Source organism: Chenopodium quinoa, unplaced genomic scaffold (assembly GCF_001683475.1).
Source record: "Chenopodium quinoa cultivar QQ74 unplaced genomic scaffold, ASM168347v1, whole genome shotgun sequence".
NCBI lineage: Eukaryota > Viridiplantae > Streptophyta > Magnoliopsida > Caryophyllales > Amaranthaceae > Chenopodium > Chenopodium quinoa.
In genome coordinates, this window is record NW_018742730.1 from 1,980,162 (window position 1) to 1,999,757 (window position 19,596).

Here is a 19,596-nt window from a genome sequence, read left to right on the forward strand (position 1 = left end):
GCAATGTAAAGAGACATTCTAAATCGAAATATGAGACTAACAAATAGGGACAGAGGGAGTATGAAATAAGTTACAGTTAACAAATTATGAGGAAATACTAGTTGATCAGGCATATTTACATCAAACGCACATCAGGGGGTATTTTGGTAAATAACCATAATAAGTGAGGGGTATTTTGGTAACATCACAGAAACCTTTGGGTTAACTGATATTTTTTGACTAACGGAAGCCTCAGTCAACGAAGTAACATGCCGTTACCTCCGTTTTTTTCACTTTCCCAATTTCATTTACCCTTGTTTGTTTTTTACGATTGGAGATAATCCTTTCCGGCGAAAATTTCGAATGTTGGTAGTACATTCCTGGACGAACTCTGATGTCGTATATTGCAATTGGGATTGCCTTCGCTTGAAATTAGTCAACAATTTGTAATACATGGCGATTTCAATTGAAGACGACTTCAATTGAAGAGCAGCTTTCACATGTTCGAACAATTCATAGTTTGTCGAATTTTGAATTGAAAGCATAGCAGCTGTCGCTCGTGGTTCATTGGCTTAGTGGATTCGCTGTAAGTCAATTTCATGTATTATTAATGCGTTTATGTTTAATTATAGAATCAAATTCACGAATTGATATTGATAATCTGATTGCGGCAGTATTTTATTTGCGCTCGGCATATTTGGTTTGAAATTAATTTTTACTGTGATGTTAAAGCATGCAGTGTTTGTTAAAAAGAATTAATATGTTTGTGCTTTTCAATTTTGATGTTGGTATAGGTGAATATTTGTTAACAAGGGATTGATTAAAGTCCAAAGTAAAACCAATTGATTCTTTATTGATGATTTAAAATTAGATAAATTTGTGGTTAGAGTTATCCAAAAATGTATGATATGACTGCCTTACTTTGTTATAGTGTTCTGAAGGATAATTGTTGAACGTAGGATGAAAGACCCTAATTGTGATGATCCAACATTGTTCAAGGTATAGTGTTGTTCTGTTGACCGATTCCATGCTTGTTTTGTTAATTTATATTAGTAAAATGAATTGCTACATTGTTAATTTTTAAGTCAAATCAAATGATTAGGACGACAAATTAAGTATTGGTGGGCAAGTGAAGTCGAAAGGTGAAGTGTTGAAGGAGTATTTTCATGTTCGGTCGAAGGTAAATATAAGAATATAGTTGATTGACTTTGAAAATGTATTCACGGCTATGTCTTTTGATGGTGAAACTTTGATCCATAAAGCCCGGAAAAATGCTCCAAGAGTGCAATTTCCTGTAAAATACAACTAAAACTACGAAAACACTAGAAAACACAAATTAGTAATAAAAGTGGCCCAAAAGAGTCAAAAACACTACTAATAACGACCAAGGGACGGGGGTAAAACACTATATAAAATGGACATATCAAACTCCCCCAAGCCAAACCTTTGCTTGTCCCTAAGCAAAGAGCTCATAATGAACATATAAAACATACTTCACCCCAATAATCAAATCAAACATCAAAGATTCTAGGCAAATCTAATGAACATGCTTCAACATCAATCAATCTTATTCATCTAATCACCCTTCCTCCCCAACAATTGTCAAGTAGAGCAAACCACAAGAGCATATAGAATTCAAGACTAGTGCTCACACACTCAACTCTCATTTATGTGGCGAGTAAAAGATGTACTCGATCGCTCTCCAACCAACCCCTTTAATGTGAACAATGCCCTCCCAACTCCCACTCTCGTGTGTATAAAAGCAATGAACGCTCATCCTACTAGTCGACTCGAAATATGCCAAGTCATAACTTGCATTGATAAACAACACTTTCACATTTACATAACTTCTATGCACAAGGACGGAAGGTCTTTAAAGCTTGTAATGTAAGACTAGGGTAAAGGTAGGATAAATTTGGGATTATATGAGAGAAAAGCTATGCATTAAGGGAGCCAAATCCTAATAAACCCATGATCAAAATAAATGATGATCATACATCTCCATCAACATAACTAACTCCGACAAAAACCACCAAATACAACTTTAATCATCATAAACAATCCCAACACTTACAATAATCACTCATAAAAATATGATAATGTAGAACTTTGAGTGAAAAACAAACTTTGAACTCATTCTTTTTTTTTTTCTTTTGAACAACCTTCAAATAGAACACTTAGCATTAATTTTTTTCTTTTGCTCTTTTTTTTTTCTTTTTAACTCATATTGGAAAATTCAACTTTGAAACACAATATCAATATTTTCCAATCAAAGAACAATAACTCTTCTTTTATTCCCACATTGTGCCAATAATATGCACACCACAACTCTCTCACCTCACCAACTAATAGCTCCCCCAAGCCAAGCTTGGGACTAGTAACCAACAGGGCTCATATAGGCTTGTAATGTGGCTAAATAAACAATAAAAGGGCACAAGCAACAACATGGGTAACAAGAAGGGAACAAATGTATCTAATACTCTGAAGGCTACCTAAAAGAATGAATGCCTTCGTCCTCCTCATGTGCATAATAATAAGTCATGAAACACTACTCATAGCTGCAAATCAATACTCAAATTCATTGACATACCAGAAATTATGGAACTATCACACATTTCCTAACCAAATCAACTAGTCAAGCACTATATTCACAAATAGTTGGCAAAATTGACTTATGTTTAGGAATCCAAGCAATTAAACTTCAAATCATGACCAACAAATCCACAATGCTCATTATCAATAACCAAGAATCAAAACAAATTTTCTCAAGTATGGGGCACAGAGAAGCATGATTTACAATTCATTGGAACGTATTTTTGAATTTTTTTGTATTTTTCATAAATAAAAAAGCAATGAAAACTATACTAGGAAAGCAATAAAAACTATACTAGAAAGCAATTAAAAAGAGAAAAGGAAAAGGAAGAGAATTACCAAGCGAAAGAACACCCCCAAGCCAAATCAAGCAATGCTCTCATTGACTTGGGAGTGTAGCCTACTCCTCATCCTCATCCATCCTCGAATAGCCCCCTCCGTGGCTAGAACCGGCTCCTCCATGGTTAGAGCCACCACCTCCATAACCCGAACCACCTGCAAAGTAGTTAGGGTCCACATTCCTCCAAGCCCACCAAAAGGTACATCGGTCCAATAACCATGGACCGATGAGTAGTCGACGTAGGTACCAAAGGCACTTGGGTTCGTATATCCACCTTGCGGATATTGGAACCAATCGGGGACAAGTGAATCGGGGGGAATAGCCCCCCGACGGGCGTAGTCATCCTACATGGGGTATAAACCCCTCCCTAGGTTCCTCTCCACATACCCTACCCTTCTATCTAGAGACCCCACTCTAGTGTCCAAATCCCTAACCAAGCCCTCAACTCTCCCTTGCCCCATCTCAATCCTATCTAATTGGCTCCTATAAGCCGAGAAGTCATAAGGGGCGTTGGGGTCTATGTTGTAGTTGGTAGAGGAAGTGGGAATATCGTATGTAAAGGGTGGAGGTGGTGGATAATGTGGTGAATGGTGATGAGGTGAGTGGTCTATGGGAGATTGGTGGGGTTGAGGTGAAGGGTGAGGTGGTTGCACCTCACCTTGACCGTTAAGCTCGAAAGTGTAAGAAGGCTTCCCCTTCTCAAATTTGGTCAAGGTGGGGTTGGGTAAAGTGAAAGCATTATCCCTCCTACCCGATTCCCGTTGAATCACCCACCAAGTCTCCCCTCCCATGACATTAATCCAATTAAGGCCACCTAAATAGGGTAGGTCCATAATAGTTGGGCCGGCTACCTTACCGTCATCGTTAGGGACAAAGCTAAGGTGTTTGACCGCTATGTGTGTAACTAGGCCACCAAATTAAATGGGTACCCTAGACCTACCCGCCTCGGCCGCATTGGCCACCTGTTGGAAGTGGGTGGCCATTTTGTGGACTATATTGAGCTTTTCACTCTAAGGGATCATGTATGACCCTAGCAATTCAAGCTCATCCCGCCTAACATTGGCGGGTTCATGCCTTCCAAAAATGGTAAGACCAAAAAACTGTTGCCAAATCTTTGGCACAGGATGTTGTATCCAAGTGCCCTTAGCATGTTGGAGGTTCAAATTAGGATCCCCCGTAAGGGATTGATAGACAACGACAATGTTGTCTTGGGGCGGTTCAAGGGGCCTATCCGATTTCAACTCAAAAAGTTTACTAAATTCTTTCAATGTTAATCTAACATTATTATTGAATAATCGAAATTGAACATGAGAAATTAAAGCATTTGATTTTATGACATTAAAACTAGAAACGAATTTTAAGGTTAAATAATTATAAGTATCGTAATGCATGTTAAAGAAACCACTCATGCCAACTCCCTTAAACAATTTTTCTACATGCTTATCAATTCCTAAACTAATAAGGGTGGGGTGATGAATAAAACGAGTGGGAATTACCTGCCTCGTAATGAGGTTGAGCATCCTTTGTTTTTGCTCTTGGGTGGTGATGACCACCCTCTCCCATCCCGGAACTTGCAAATCCGGGTCAATTCTGGCCTCTTGTTGCCTTGAGCTTTCCCCCCTTACCGTTCTTGATCTCTTGAGAGCCATTGTGATTAGAAAATAGAGGAATTGAAGAGTTTCTCTCTCTTAGGGTTTAGAGAAAATCGAGAGAAAATGGTAGAAATTGGGTGTAGATTGTAGAGAAAGATGAAAGGATTAAAAATATGCAAAAAATTTTGAGTTTTGATGGAAGGATTGGAGAAGATCTTTGAAAATAAGTGAGTTTGAAGGTGTAAAAATGGAGGTTTTAGAGAGAGAAAGTAATGGAGAAAAAGATGAAAGAAGAAGAAAATGAGGAAAGAAAGAAGAGGAAAAGTATAAAGGGGACGGCCAAATAGGCGCGCCCGATCGGGCAAGCCTCGCCCGATCGGGCGAATAATCTTGATTTCCAGAACCATAGTTACGCGCCCGATCAGGCGAGCTCCGCCCGATCGGGCGCGAACACGAACGAAAATTTCGCCCTCTTACTCGCCCGACATATCTTTTCCTTCACTCGATTTTCGCCCGATCGGGCAACCTCGCCCGATCAGGCGAAATTTGCTCGAGAATCTGACTGCACTTGCGCGCCCGATCGGGCAACCTCGCTCGATCGGGCGAAATAAGCTCCGATTTCCAGCTCTTCTTGCGCGCCCGATCGGGCAGCCACGCTTGATCGGGCGAATTTAAGGCTGGAATTTTGCCTTGCTTGCGTGCCCGATCGGGCGAGCTCCGCCCGATCGGGCCCGTGCCCAGTCAGATTTCCTTAGCTTTTTCTTCGTCTTCAAATTTTTCTAAATTTTTTTTTTGGCCTCTTAAACCTATACCTGTACAAAAACACTTATAAACGGTAAAATTTCGCTCTCCTCGCCTCTCTAAAATATAAAAAAATAAAAAAAAATAAAAAAAAATAAAAAGGAAAACTAGTCTAGAAAGCAAGAAATACGGGTTGCCTCCTGCAAAGCGCTGGTTTATCTAGGTCCCGCACGACCCTCTTACCACCTTGATGCTCAGGTTGGAAGTGGAGTTACGAAGGTTTCCTCCACATCTCTACTAGTAGCGCCCTCATGATACACCTTCAGTCGTTGGCCATTTACCTTAAACTCTTCACCCTTGTCATTGACCAACTCTATCGAGCCAAATTTGTTCACCCTTGTGACAGTGAAGGGACCGGACCACCTAGACTTCAACTTTCCTGGGAAAATCTTTAATCTAGAATTGAAGAGAAGAACCTTATCACCTGGTGCAAACTCTCTTGGTAAGATCCTCTTGTCATGCCACTTCTTGGTCTTCTCCTTGTAGATTCGCGCACTATCATATGCTGACAATCTAAACTCATCTAACTCATTGAGTTGGAGGAGTCTTCTCTTACCTGCGACCTTAGAGTCCATGTTAAGCTCCTTGATCGCCCAAAAAGCTTTGTACTCCAATTCCACGGGAAGATGACATGCCTTACCATACACTAATCTATAAGGCGAAGTACCAATTGGTGTCTTGAATGCTGTTCGGTATGCCCAAAGTGTGTCATCGAGTTTCATACTCCAATCTTTCCTTGACTTGGCTACTACCTTTTCTAGGATCGCCTTGATTTCCCTATTAGAGACCTCAACTTGACCACTAGTTTGAGGGTGGTAACTAAGCCCGGTTCTGTGATATACGCCATACTTCTTAAGGAGGTTATCCAGTTGTCTTTCATGGAAGTTGGTACCTCCATCACTAATGATAGCCCGTGGAACACCAGACCTCGGAAATATGGTCTTCTTGAAGAGCTTGGTGACTACCTTGGCATCGTTTGTTGGTGAAGCTATGGCCTCAACCCACTTAGACACATAATCGACGGCTACAAGTATGTAGCAATTCCCATTGGAAGATGGGAACGCCCCATGTAATCAATACCCCAAACATCGAATATTTCTACTTCAAGAATCCCGGTTTGGGGCATCTCATGCCTCCGCGAAATGTTGCCAGTCCTCTGGCAAGAGTGGCAAGAGTCACAAGCCTGCACAAAAGTGTTAGCATCCTTGAACATAGTAGGCCAATAGAAGCCTGACTCACTAATCTTAGCCACCGTTTTAGTGGGGCCGTGATGTCCTCCATAAGGTGAGGTATGACAGGCGGTAAGAACGCCATGGGCATCCCATTCGGGAACACACGTGCGAAATAATCCATCTGCACACTCACGAAACAAAAAAGGATCATCCCAAAAATAATGTTTAACATCAGAAAGGAATTTCTTTTTCTGTTGGTAGGACAAGTCAGGAGGTAGAGTATCACCCACTAAATAATTAGCAAAATCCGCATACCATGGGTGTTACTCTACAACTACATATAGGTTGTCATCTGACAGGATAAAGTCGTATCCCCTAATCAAAAGTAATTCCTAAACCCTCTAACTAATGTAGATAGGGAAGTAGGGTCGAATCCACAGATAAACGAGTCTTTCTATTCCTAGTTAATTAATATAATCTAGATTATAAAGTAACCAAAATATAATAATCGAAGGAAACTAAACTACTAAGAGTAAAAGTGGGAAATAATAAAAGTAGGAGGAGAAACAATGATTAAAAGGCCTAGGGCATAGGTTCACCAATAAATAATATTCAAGGGTAAAACATAATAATCAATCATCAATGCATAAATTAATCAGATCATAAAGGGCTTTCGCTACGTATTTCAATCACAGAATTAATTTACCGGTATTAAATCTCATCTTTCGAATCTCGACTTAACCATTTATAAATTAACCTGCATATTGAAACTAGACCTAAACATCAATTCTCATCTGTCGAATCTCGAATCAATATTGTCAAACTCATGCATAAAAGATCAGGCCTAATCTAGTCACAGAGCATTAAATCAATCAATAGGAAATTAATCTAGCATTGATAATTAACAACAATAAATTACCCCTTCATATTATTAACGGATCCCCAAAAACCCTAGAAAGAAAACTACTCACACATAATAGAAACTAAACTAATCAAAGCAATAAAATAAGTCATGATGGAAAGAAATAAGATTAAGAGAAGAGAAATCGTTACCAAACTAATCGGTATTAATGGAAATAATCAAGAACAAGAGTTGAGCGAAGAGTTAAGAGAGAGAAAAGATCCTAAGTAGAGAGAGAAAGTCTAAGAAAGAAGATCCTTTAAAAATTCCGTACAAAATCGTATTTAAACGTTTTCTAAAACAAGAATTAAAACTAAACATCATCAGGTCTTCTAAAAACGCGCGCCCGATCAGGCAAAGGGCCGCTCGATCGGGCGCGCCTTTTTCTTCGCGTTCTTCCCAAGCAGCATCGCCCGATCATGCTAGATGCTCGCACGATCGGGCGCGCCTTAGCATGCACAGCACTATGGTTTGCCGCGCCCGATCGGGCTAGAGGTTGCCCGATCGGGTCTTTGCTCCCCTTGAGGCTTGGATTTCGATTGGGCTAGATTTCTCGGCCCAATCTGGGTTTCCTCTCGGGTCTCGAATATTTGGTCCAAATGCCTCGGGATCCCAATTACCAAGCCCTTAATCACCGGCTCTCACCGATCCTGGGCTCCAAAAGTAGTCGCGTCCTTCTAGCTTCCGTAGTTGATCCATAAAGCCCGGGAAAATGCTCCAAGAGTGCAATTTCCTGTAAAATACAACTAAAACTACGAAAACACTAGAACACACAAATTAGTAATAAAAGTGGCCCGAAAGAGACAAAAACACTACTAATAACGACCAAGGGACGAGGGGTAAAACACTATATAAAATGGACATATCAAACTCCCCCAAGCCAAACCTTTGCTTGTCCCTAAGCAAAAAGCTCATCAATGAACATATAAAACATACTTCACCCCAATCATCAAATCAAAACCAACTATTCAAGGCAAATCTAATGAACATGCTTCAACATCAATCAATCTTATTCATCTAATCACCCTTCCTCCCCAACAATTGTCAAGTAGAGCAAACCACAAGAGCATATAGAATTCAAGACTAGTGCTCACACACTCAACTCTCATTTATGTGGCGAGTAAAAGATGTACTCGATCGCTCTCCAACCAACCCCTTTAATGTGAACAATGCCCTCCCAACTCCCACTCTCGTGTGTATAAAAGCAATGAACGCTCATCCTACTAGTCGACTCGAAATATGCCAAATCATAACTTGCATTGATAAACAACACTTTCACATTTACATAACTTCTATGCACAAGGACGGAAGGTCTTTAAAGCTTGTAATGTAAGACTAGGGTAAAGGTAGGATAAATTTGGGATTATATGAGAGAAAAGCTATGCATTAAGGGAGCCAAATCCTAATAAACCCATGATCAAAATAAATGATGATCATACATCTCCAACATAACCAACTCTATCATCAACCAAATATATTCCAATCATAATAAATAATCCCAACTCTTACAATTTCACTCATAAGATATAATAATGAAGTAATAGAGTGAATAAACAAACTTTATTTCCAAACTAGAATTTTTTTCATTGAAGCTCTATCATTTTTCTTTTGATCAACCTCAAACTAGAACATTTGAACACTTTTTTTTTCTTTTGAAGTTCACTTTTTTTTTTCACATTTTTTTTCTTTGAACTTCTCTTTTTTTTCATAATATCATGCTTTATATTTTTAAGAAAAAATAACTCTCAAACTCATCAAAAATAAACATGAATAACAACAAAACAACTTCTCAAAAACCCACCCAAATTGTGCAAATAATAAGCACACTACAAACTCCCTTACCTCACTCACTAATAGCTCCCCCAAGCCAAGCTTGGGACTAGTAACCAATAGGGCAAAATAGGCTTGTAATGTGGCTAATAAACAACAAAAATTCAAGGCAACAACATGGGTAGCAAGAAGGGAACAAATGTATCTACAATATCTGGAGGCTACTTAAAAGAACAAATGCTTTCGTCCTCCACAATGTGCATAATAATGAATCATATAAATATTACTAATAGTTGCAAACCAATACTCAAATTCATTGACATACCAGGAATTATGGAACTATCACGGACAAAATTGACGCATGTTAAGGTTTCAAGGCAATCAAACATCAAATCATGATCAACTAATCCACAATGCTTACCATCAAATACCAAGAATCAAAACAATTAAGGGGCACAGGGAAGCATGATTTACAATTCATTGGAACGAAACCAACCTAAGAAAGCAATAAAATCTATACTAAGAAAAATAAAAGTAAAACGAGAAGAGAGAGAGTGAAAGATGTACCATACGAACACGAGAACCTCCCCCCAAGCTAAATCAGACAATGTCCTCATTGTCTTAAAAGGAAGCTAGTAGTCAAGGTAACTACTCTTCATCATCACCACATCAATGTCACCAAAGTCTCGAGGATTGCAATGCATCTCTTTGAAACAAAATTGGGCAAGAAAGAAACAAAGTGTTAGCGGGAAAAAGTTCAAATTTGAGTCGTGCATTATTCTGATCATAACTTTTGATAAATAAATGATAATACAGTAATTCCAATTGCATTGGAAACTAGACGTGAAGAGCTTTCCAACGACAGGTCACACGCAAAAATCGAATAAGAAACGCAAAAGTTATGGCCTGTCAAAGTTGATGAAGTTGCTGACGCTTACGCGCGCCCGATCGGGCGAGCTCTGCCCAATCGGGCCCGTGCTACTGATTTGACGGGGCAGCTTGGTGCTGCTAATTGCCCCGGGATTCCTTTAGCCCTTCGATCTTTTCTCAACTTCTTTTCTAGTATCTCTGCACAAAATCACACTCCCACAAATATAAGATATACTCTCCTCTACCTCTCTAAAACAAAACAAAAAGAAAACACACAAACAAATAAATAAATAAAAAACTAAAAAAAAAAACAACAAAATACGGGTTGCCTCCCGCAAAGCGCTAGTTTATCAAGGTCCCGCTCGACCATACTCCTTCCTCTCAATCGGAAGAATTCAATGCCTTGAGTAACTTATCAAACGCTCCTGCAAACATTTCATTAAGCACTATATAGGGCTTAATAGCAAGCACATTAATCCCTACAAAGAAAAGGTTAGAAGCACATAAAGAGAACTCAAGGTAGAAGGAAAAATTAAAAGAGAGATGAAAATACACCACAACCTTCTACTTCCTCCGTTAAAAATTTAGAATTAATAGAACGAACATGGAGGTAGTCATTGTCTTTATAATCCAATAATGACTTGAAAATTTTACCCTCACAAATAACCTCATCATCAACAAAGGAATTTTCAACCACCGTTTCTACAACTAATGGTTTTTTCAGTCACCGGTTTGTCAACCAATGATGTTTCAACCACAAATTCTATAACCGATGGTTCTTCATTCTCAATAACATTTATATTATTATAGTGTCCATAGACTTTTTCATCAAGAGCCTTCCAATAACTTTCATTAGCAACTAATCGTTTCCGAATATAATCATATGTATATGGAAAGACTCTAAAATCATCCGGAGCACGCACAAAAAACTCACTATAAGGGCATTCAGGATTTTCATGACAAAGACGTTGACAACTACAGTAGTTAGGTGCTGCATAAAAATTATATAATTCTTGTAGTGACGTAAGCATGGATATTTTCAACTAAAAAAAAAAATAAAAAAAAAATAAAATAAAATAATAAAACAAAATAATCTAGAATCTAATAATAATTAGAAATAAAAATTAAACCGTTTCCCCGGCAACGACGCCAAATTTTGACAGGGTAAAGTCGTATCCCTTAATCAAAAGTAATTCCTAAATCCTCTAACTAATGTAGATAGGGAAGTAGGGTCGAATCCACAGAGAAACGAGTCTTTCTATTCCTAATTAATTAATATAATCTAGATTATAAAGTAACCAAAATATAATAATCGAAGGAAACTAAACTACTAAGAGTAAAAGTGGGAAATAATAAAAGTAGGAGGAGAAACAATGATTAAAAGGCCTAGGGCATAGGTTCACCAATAAATAATATTCCAGGGTAAAACATAATAATCAATCATCAATGCATAAATTAATCGGATCATAAAGGGCTTTCGCTACGTATTTCAATCACAGAATTAATTTACTGGTATTAAATCTCATCTTTCGAATCTCGACTTAACCATTTATAAATTAACCTGCATATTGAAACTAGATCTAAACATCAATTCTCATTTGTCGAATCTCGAATCAATATTGTCAAACTCATGCATAAAAGATCAGGCCTAATCTAGTCACAGAGCATTAAATCAACCAATAGGAAATTAATCTAGCATTGATAATTAACAACAATAAATTACCCCTTCATATTATTAACGGATCCCCAAAAACCCTAGAAAGAAAACTACTCACACATAATAGAAACTAAACTAATCAAAGCAATAAAATAAGTCATGATGGAAGGAAATAAGATTAAGAGAAGAGAAATCGTTACCAAACTAATCGGTATTAATGGAAATAATCAAGAACAAGAGTTGAGCGAAGAGTTAATAGAGAGAAAAGATCCTAAGTAGAGAGAGAAAGTCTAAGAAAGAAGATCCTCTAAAAATTCCGTACAAAATCGTATTTGAACGTTTTCTAAAACAAGAATTAAAACTAAACATCATCAGGTCTTTAGGGAAAGAATCATCTATAGGTAGAGAATAATCTATAGGTAGAGAATCCTTACCCTACTAATAACGACCAAGGGACGGGGGTAAAACACTATATAAAATGGACATATCATCATCAGGGAAAGAATCATCTATAGGTAGAGAATCCTTACCCTCATCATACCTGATACGTGACAAGTGGTCTGTCACTACGTTCTCTGCTCCCTTTTTATCTTTTATTTCTATGTTGAAATCTTGGAGCAAGAGAACCCACCGGAGTAGCCTTGGCTTTGATTCTTCCTTAGCTATCAAGTATTTCAATGCTGCATGATCAGTAAAAACAGTAAATTTAGAACTGACAAGATATGATCTAAATTTTTCTAAAGCATAAATAACAGCAAGAAACTCCTTTTCCGTAGTGGCATAATTGACTTGGGCTTCATCCAGAGTTTTGCTAGCATAATAATTAGCATGCAAAACCTTGTCCTTCCTCTGTCCGAGCACGGCTCCTAGCGCAAAGTCACTTGCATCACACATGATCTCGAAAGGAATGTTCCAATCGGGAGCACATATGATGGGTGCCGATATCAAAGCCTGTTTAATCTTGTTGAAAGCCTCAAGACACTCGTCAATAAAAATAAATGGGGCATCCTTGAGCAAAAGCTGTGTCAGTGGTTTAGCAATTTTAGAAAAATCTTTGATAAAACGGCGATAAAACCCCGCATGACCCAAGAAACTTCTAACTCCCTTAACATTAACTGGGGGAGGTAATTGCTCAATCACTGATATTTTAGCTTTGTCTACTTGTATGCCCTTATTAGATACAATATGACCTAGGACTACTCCCTCTGTCACCATAAAGTGACATTTTTCCCAATTAAGAACTAAGTTGCACTCTTCACATCTTTTCAAAATTTTAGCGAGATTAATTAAACATGAATCAAATGAAGAACCATATACGCTAAAATCATCCATAAAGACCTCCATAATAGACTATGAAATCAGAAAAATTGCTCATCATACAACGTTGAAAGGTAGCGGGTGCATTACATAAACCAAAGGGCATTCTACGATATGCAAAAGTGCCATAAGGGCATGTAAAAGTAGTCTTTTCCTGATCTTCAGGGTGAATCGGAATTTGGAAAAATCCCGAATACCCATCCAAATAGCAAAAGAATTTATGATTGGCTAACCTCTCAAGCATTTGATCTATGAAGGGGAGAGGGAAGTGGTCCTTTTTTGTGGCGATATTTAATCTACGATAATCGATGCACATACGCCACCCTGTTACAGTTCTAGTGGGAATTAATTCATTTTTTTCGTTGGTTATCACAGTCATCCCACCTTTCTTTGGCACTACCTGTACATGACTTACCCATTTGGAGTCAGAAATTGGATAGATAATACCTGCATCAAGTAATTTCATCACCTCCTTCTTGACTACTTCCTGCATGTTGGGATTTAATCTTTGTTGGGGTTGAATGCAGAGCTTGTAATTATCCTCTAGATGTATCATGTGCATACAAAAATCAGGGCTAATACCCTTGTGATCATCAATACTGTACCCAATAGCTTTCTTATGGGTTTTGAGAACCCCTAGAAGTTGGGAAGTTTGTAGGTCAGTAAGTGCAGTACTGATGATCACGGGGTGTAGTTCCTGTTAATCAAGAAAAATATATTTTAAATGAGAAGGGAGAGGTTTTAGCTCAGGTTTCTTGACCTCTGCAGGTTTTGATTCCTGAACTAAATTTACTACCTTCAATGTTTCGTCGGGGCTTAACTCTTCTAAGGAAAGAGCCTTTTCAATATCTTGTACCTCATTACCCCAAACGCTTGCATTGTCTATAGATAAATTCCCGCAGAGAACATCCTCTAGGGGATCCTTCGCAAGAACCTGTGGCAAGCTATCATCACAAATATCATCCATTATATCAATTATATCAATATAACAACAATTTTCCTCTAGCATAGGCCCTTTCAAAACCTTCCTTAAATTGAAAGTAACATTATCGTCACCTACAGAATGGGTTAGTTTACCATTTTTAACATCAATAATCGCTCCTGCAGTATGGAGGAAAGGCCTACCTAATATAATGGGTAATTGTGTGTCCTCTGCCATGTCTAAAACAAAAAAATCAACAGGAATAAAAAATTTACCAACTCTGACAGGTACGTCCTCTAAAATACCTAAGGGGTATTTTACCGAACGATCTGCCATTTGCAAAGTTATATTAGTAACTTTTAATTCTCCCATATTAAGTTTAGTACAAACAGACGATGGTATGACACTGACACTAGCACCCAAATCACACAAAGCTTTATCAATAAAAACATTCCCAATATGACAAGGGATAGAAAAACTACCGGGGTCCTTTAATTTAGGAGGGGATTTGTTTTGCAATAAAGCGCTACACTCCTCTGTGAAAGCTACAGTTTCTACTTCATTAAAGACCCTTTTCCTAGTCAGAATGTCTTTCATAAATTTAGCATAAGCAGGAACTTGAGTGATTAAGTCAGTTAAAGGAACTGTTACCTGCAGGTTTTTCACAACCTCTAAAAACTTACCGAATTGTTTATCAAGCTTACTCTTTAGATGTCTATTAGGGAATGGAAGCTTGATAACTGGGCTCTCTGCACATCTCCTCCCTTATCCTGCGATTTACCCTACATAGAAACATTAGTAGGGTTAGTATCTATTTGTAGCCCTGCAGGGCTAGCGGGATTAGCGTTTGGTATAGAGGAATCTAGATCAGGAACTGGTCTATCTTCCTTTTGCATAGGAGGTCCATCATAATGTGAACCACTCCTTAGAGTGATTGCATTGGCATGATCTGTAGGATGGATAGGTTGTGATGGTAGAGCTCCCTGCTGATGGGATTGTAGGGTTGATGAAAGTTGTGCAATTTGATTGTCCATGATTTTATTATGGGATAGGATAGAATCAATTTGCGCATCCCTACTCTCCATATGCTTTTGCATATTGGCAAGTATTGCTCTAATTTCTGTCATGGCAGGGTTGGAAGATGATGAGGGTGATGCTTGGCTTTTCTGGCCAGAATTAGGATGATAATATTTTTGCTGTGGTGGGGTTTGCTGTTGTGGTTGTTGTGGAGGTGGAGGATTTTGTACATTGGTGCTCCGGTACGAAAGATAAAGATGATTTTTATAAGCGGGATTGTAGGAATTGGAATAGGGGTTATTCTGCCTATAGGTTTGAAAGGTATTAACTTGTTCCATAGAGCTCCTACAATCTTGTTCCCAATGACCTACAATTCCACAATTTTCACAAAAAGCTTCATTGTTAGCAACAGCAGAAAGATTATCTAATTTTTGACAAATAGATGTTAATTGAGCTTGCAAAAAGGATACGGAATCGACATTATGTTTTCCTTTATTTGCAAACCCTCTCGGATTCCCATATTGGGAATTGTGTATTGCCATGTCTTCGATAACCTGTCCTGCATCATCCACATTTAAATTCATGAGTCTCCCACTAGCTGCTGAATCTAGCACTAATGTAGAAGAATTTCCAAGTCCATTATAGAATGCTTGGATCAATTGCCATTGTGCTAGATTGTGGTGGGGGTACTCTCTCTGTAGATCCTTGAACCTCTCCCAAGCCTCATATAACGTTTCGTCGGCTTCTTGAGCGAAGTTCTGAATAGCACTCCTTAGCACCGCTGTTCTTTCTGCAGGATAGTATTTACTATAGAAATTCAAAGCAAGAGTTTCCCAGTCAGTAATACCAAGTGCAGTTTTATTCAAACCATTAAACCATAATTTTGCTTTGCCACATAATGAAAAAGGAAAAAGAATCTCCCTGATTTGGTCTTGCGTGACCCCGGCTTGTCTAATGGTGTTACAATATTGGCAGAAATATGCGATGTGAAGATTAAGATGTTCACCCTTAGCTTCATTGAATTGCTTCCTCTCTATCATAGTGATAAATTGGGGCTTGATCTCAAATTAAACTCCATCTAGAGCCGGAGTGGGAGTAAGGTGCGGGAAATCTGTAAGCTTCGGTTGCGAGTAGTCACTGAGTTTCTTCTGGGCCGTCATCTCTGATTCTGAATCTGAAGGAATATCTGTGTCACTAGAATTAGAGGGAGGATCTCTTCGACCGTTGTCCTCCTCAGAACCCGCCAGAATTTGTCTATAGAGTTTCCTTTGCCTATGAAAAGAACGCTCGATCTCAGGGTCGAAAGGGATGTAACCTAATCTGGAACACCTGGCACAAACAAAGAACTAAAGACAAATATAAGAATTGCCTCAAGGAACTGACGTTCTCTGAAGCAAAAAAGGGATAATTTAGACTACAAAAATACAATCAGAAAACAAAAATAAAACCGTTTCCCCGGCAACGGCGCCAAATTTTGACAGGGTAAAGTCGTATCCCCTAATCAAAAATAATTACCTAAGTCCTCTAACTAAAGTAGATAGGGAAGTAGGGTCAAACTCCACAGGGAAACAGATCTTTTTACTCCTAATTAATTATTATAGTCTAAATTATCTAAGTAACCAATATTTTTGGGAAATAATTCTATACTACGAAGAATAAGTTTAGGAAGAAAAGAAACAATAATAAGGAAGCCTAGGGTCACAGGTTCACCAACAATTAATATTCTGGGTTAGAACGAAGTAATTAATAATTTACAATGCACAAATAACATGATTAACAGGCTCTCGCAATTTATTAATCAACATAGATCTAACAGGCTCTCGCAATTTACTAGATCTAAGTTCCTATTGAAAATAGCCTTTAATATTAAATTAACATCTGCTCGATTCATCAATTCAATAAGAAATTATCATGCAATATCAATAATCAATAATAACAAACTATCTCTTCATATTAATTATATTTAGATCCCCATAAACCCTAGAATGAAATTACTCACGCATCATCATAACTAAACTAATCAAATAATCAAATAAAAGTATAATCAAAGAAGCAAGTAAAATAGCTGAAATTTAAAGGGAAGAAATTGTTACCAAAAAGAAATCTGGAATTAATGGAAACAATTAAGAACAAAAGTTGAGAGAAGAATTTAGAGAGAGAAAAATTCTAAGTAGAGAGAGAAAGTCTAAGAAAGAAGGTAATCTCAAAATCCGTACAAAAATCGTACTTAAACGTTTCCTAAAACAAAAATTAAAACTAAACTAATCGGGCTACATAAAAACAAGCGCCCGATCGGGCGAAGGGCCGCCCGATCGGGCCCGCCTTTTTCTTCGCGTTCCTTCCCATCAGCGTCGCCCGATCGTGCTAGAGGCTCGCACGATCGGGCGCGCCATAAGCCACGCACAGCACTAGAGCGCCGCACCCGATCGTGCTAGAGGTTGCCCGATCGGGCCCTTGCTCCATTTTGAGGCTCGAACTTTGATTGGGCTTGATTTCTCGGCCCAATCCGGATTTCCTCTTTAGGTCTTTAACACTCGGTCCGAATACCTCGGGATCCCAATTACCGAGCCCTTAATCACCGGCTCTCACCGATCCTGGGCTCCAAAAGTGGTCGTGTCCTTCTAGCTTCCGTAGTTGATCCATAAAGCATGGGAAAATGCTCCAAGAGTGCAATTTCCTATAAAATACAACTAAAACTACGAAAACACTAGAAAACACAAATTAGTAATAAAAGTGGCCCAAAAGAGCCAAAAACACTACTAATAACAACCAAGGGACGGGGGTAAAACACTATATAAAATGGACATATCAATACCAACTAGTTAGTTTTTCGTTTATTTTGTAGACTCTTGATGTGGCTTATGGTGAGATTCATCCACGCCAGGCAAGAGATACTGACGGACCAAAAAAGGTACACGACTTGGGTCACATTGTTTGGTTGATTGGCTGTTTAATGTTGTATTGTATCAATTTTTTCCCATGTCTTTGTGGTAGGTTGAGCTTCATGATGACATGGAGTGCTTGGCACCTAGAAGAAGGCGAGGCGCTTCCAGAAGAAATATTCAACAAAACACAGATGAGAACTTTTCAGTTGGTGGAGATCCTGAAATTGTTGAGCTTCCTTGTACGCGCACCCATTCAGCATCAATTGGATGTGTGGCCTCTTACGGGCAGAGTTTTTTAGAAGCTTTTTGCAGGTTATTTTCTTATACGTAACTTACCTTAATAAAGATTGTCGTGTTACTGTATTTTTTATACTGATGCTAATGATACTGACGCTAATGTGTCATGATTTTTTTTTAGTATTCCCAGTTTTGTTTCTAAAGATGCCATTTCCCTATTTAGAAGGATGACATCTCCAGTACGAGCCCTAGGTTGGGTGGATATCCATTACTGGTACGATGACACCTTAACACTCCAATTTTTCTAAATACACTACATTTAATATAATAAATCTTATAACTATGTTGTTAGGGTGAGGTTATATCGTTTCCTGGTGGGGGATATGAATTGCGAGAGTTGTTGTTGCCTTCACTGGTCAATTTTGTGAAAAATCCTTCATGCCGTGTTTACGTCGTGGTTTCTGAGGTGACATTTTACTGCCACATTTTGCTTCCACAATCATGCCTTTGGCTTTTTACTTATTCGATGTTGGATGTAATCTTTCCAGGTTTTCATTCCCACTTTCCATAGTGATCCAGTGTTTGTACGCATGTGTGTTGCACTGAAGTCATCATCGCCTTTGCGTGTGACTTTATTACATGGTGATTCAGTAGCACCAACCATCAGTACTGAAAACACAGTGGTATGGTTATTCATCTTGTTACACGTGATTACCCAAATTACGGTTACATCACTAATCATATGTATTGTAATGCAGCTGATCAGTTCTGATCAAGTTTATGACGATATCTTTAAATGCTGCATGAGGGGTCTATGCGAATCAAAGTTGACTAGGAACAAGGTGTTGGTGGAAAGGAGATTTGTGTGATGGTAAAATGTCAGAATTGCATAATTCTTGGTTTAGACATCCGTATAATTGGGCAGGTTTTAGTCCTAACTCAATTGTATGTTATGCCAAAGGTGATTCAATTTCATAGTTTATTCATTTCTCAAATGTGGGCCTATTGTCGTAAATCTAGTTACCAAATGCAGCCCATGTGGTGATTCATATGGGCCAAGCTCCTACACAACCATTTATCCTTAAAACGCAGCCCATATTATGAGTAATTAAATTAATGTAAAATAATCTTCTGTTTGTAGCATGCATTTATGATTTCGCTTAAGAGGTCCAATGTAAAAGATAATATTAACTTATTACTTACTGTTCATTTGTATTATGACCTCCCTCATCACTTGTATAATCAAGTTCTATTTCTGAAAAATATTCAATTGGAATTATAAACACGTCAAATGATGTGTATTGATCACAATTTCTTGCTATCTGGTTCATTCGTAGGCCTTAGTGTTGGACTTAACATTTGAAATTATTATGTTATCTTGGTTGCCTTATTTATGTATGGACTTATGAGCTGTTATTGTTTATAGTGACCTCTACACAGGCCCACATATGTATTTGAACAATTTCAAATAAAATTGGTTTATGGCCTTATCTATGCATGGAATTATTAACTGTATTGTATAGTCCATTACTCTACCCAAAATT

At 38.2% G+C, this 19,596-nt stretch overlaps 1 protein-coding gene across 3 annotated transcripts; it reads left to right on the forward strand.

The window, feature by feature from the left end:
• The first annotated feature begins 270 nt into the window (after positions 1–270).
• Positions 271–19,373, forward strand: LOC110723424. 3 transcript variants are annotated; one of them, XM_021902783.1, is made up of 9 exons: positions 271–565; positions 911–978; positions 1,082–1,159; positions 17,776–17,841; positions 17,925–18,127; positions 18,234–18,326; positions 18,405–18,518; positions 18,601–18,735; positions 18,811–19,373. In XM_021902783.1, the coding sequence occupies exons 2-7, from the start codon at positions 940–942 to the stop codon at positions 18,478–18,480; spliced, it is 555 nt and encodes a 184-aa protein (XP_021758475.1). In that variant the 5' UTR covers positions 271–565; positions 911–939; the 3' UTR covers positions 18,481–18,518; positions 18,601–18,735; positions 18,811–19,373. The 3 variants fall into 3 exon arrangements, with proteins under 3 accessions (XP_021758475.1, XP_021758476.1, XP_021758474.1); XM_021902784.1 differs by having other exon boundaries at positions 939–978; XM_021902782.1 differs by lacking the exon at positions 271–565 and having other exon boundaries at positions 573–978.
• The last annotated feature ends 223 nt before the right edge of the window (positions 19,374–19,596 follow it).

Coding starts and splice junctions, on each gene's coding strand:
- LOC110723424 (XM_021902783.1), top strand. CDS start 940: ATGAAAGACCCTAATTGTGATGATCCAACATTGTTCAAG. Junction 18,128..18,233: donor TTTTTAGAAGCTTTTTGCAG/GTTATTTTCTTA, acceptor ATTTTTTTTTAG/TATTCCCAGTTTTGTTTCTA. Junction 18,327..18,404: donor TGGGTGGATATCCATTACTG/GTACGATGACAC, acceptor CTATGTTGTTAG/GGTGAGGTTATATCGTTTCC.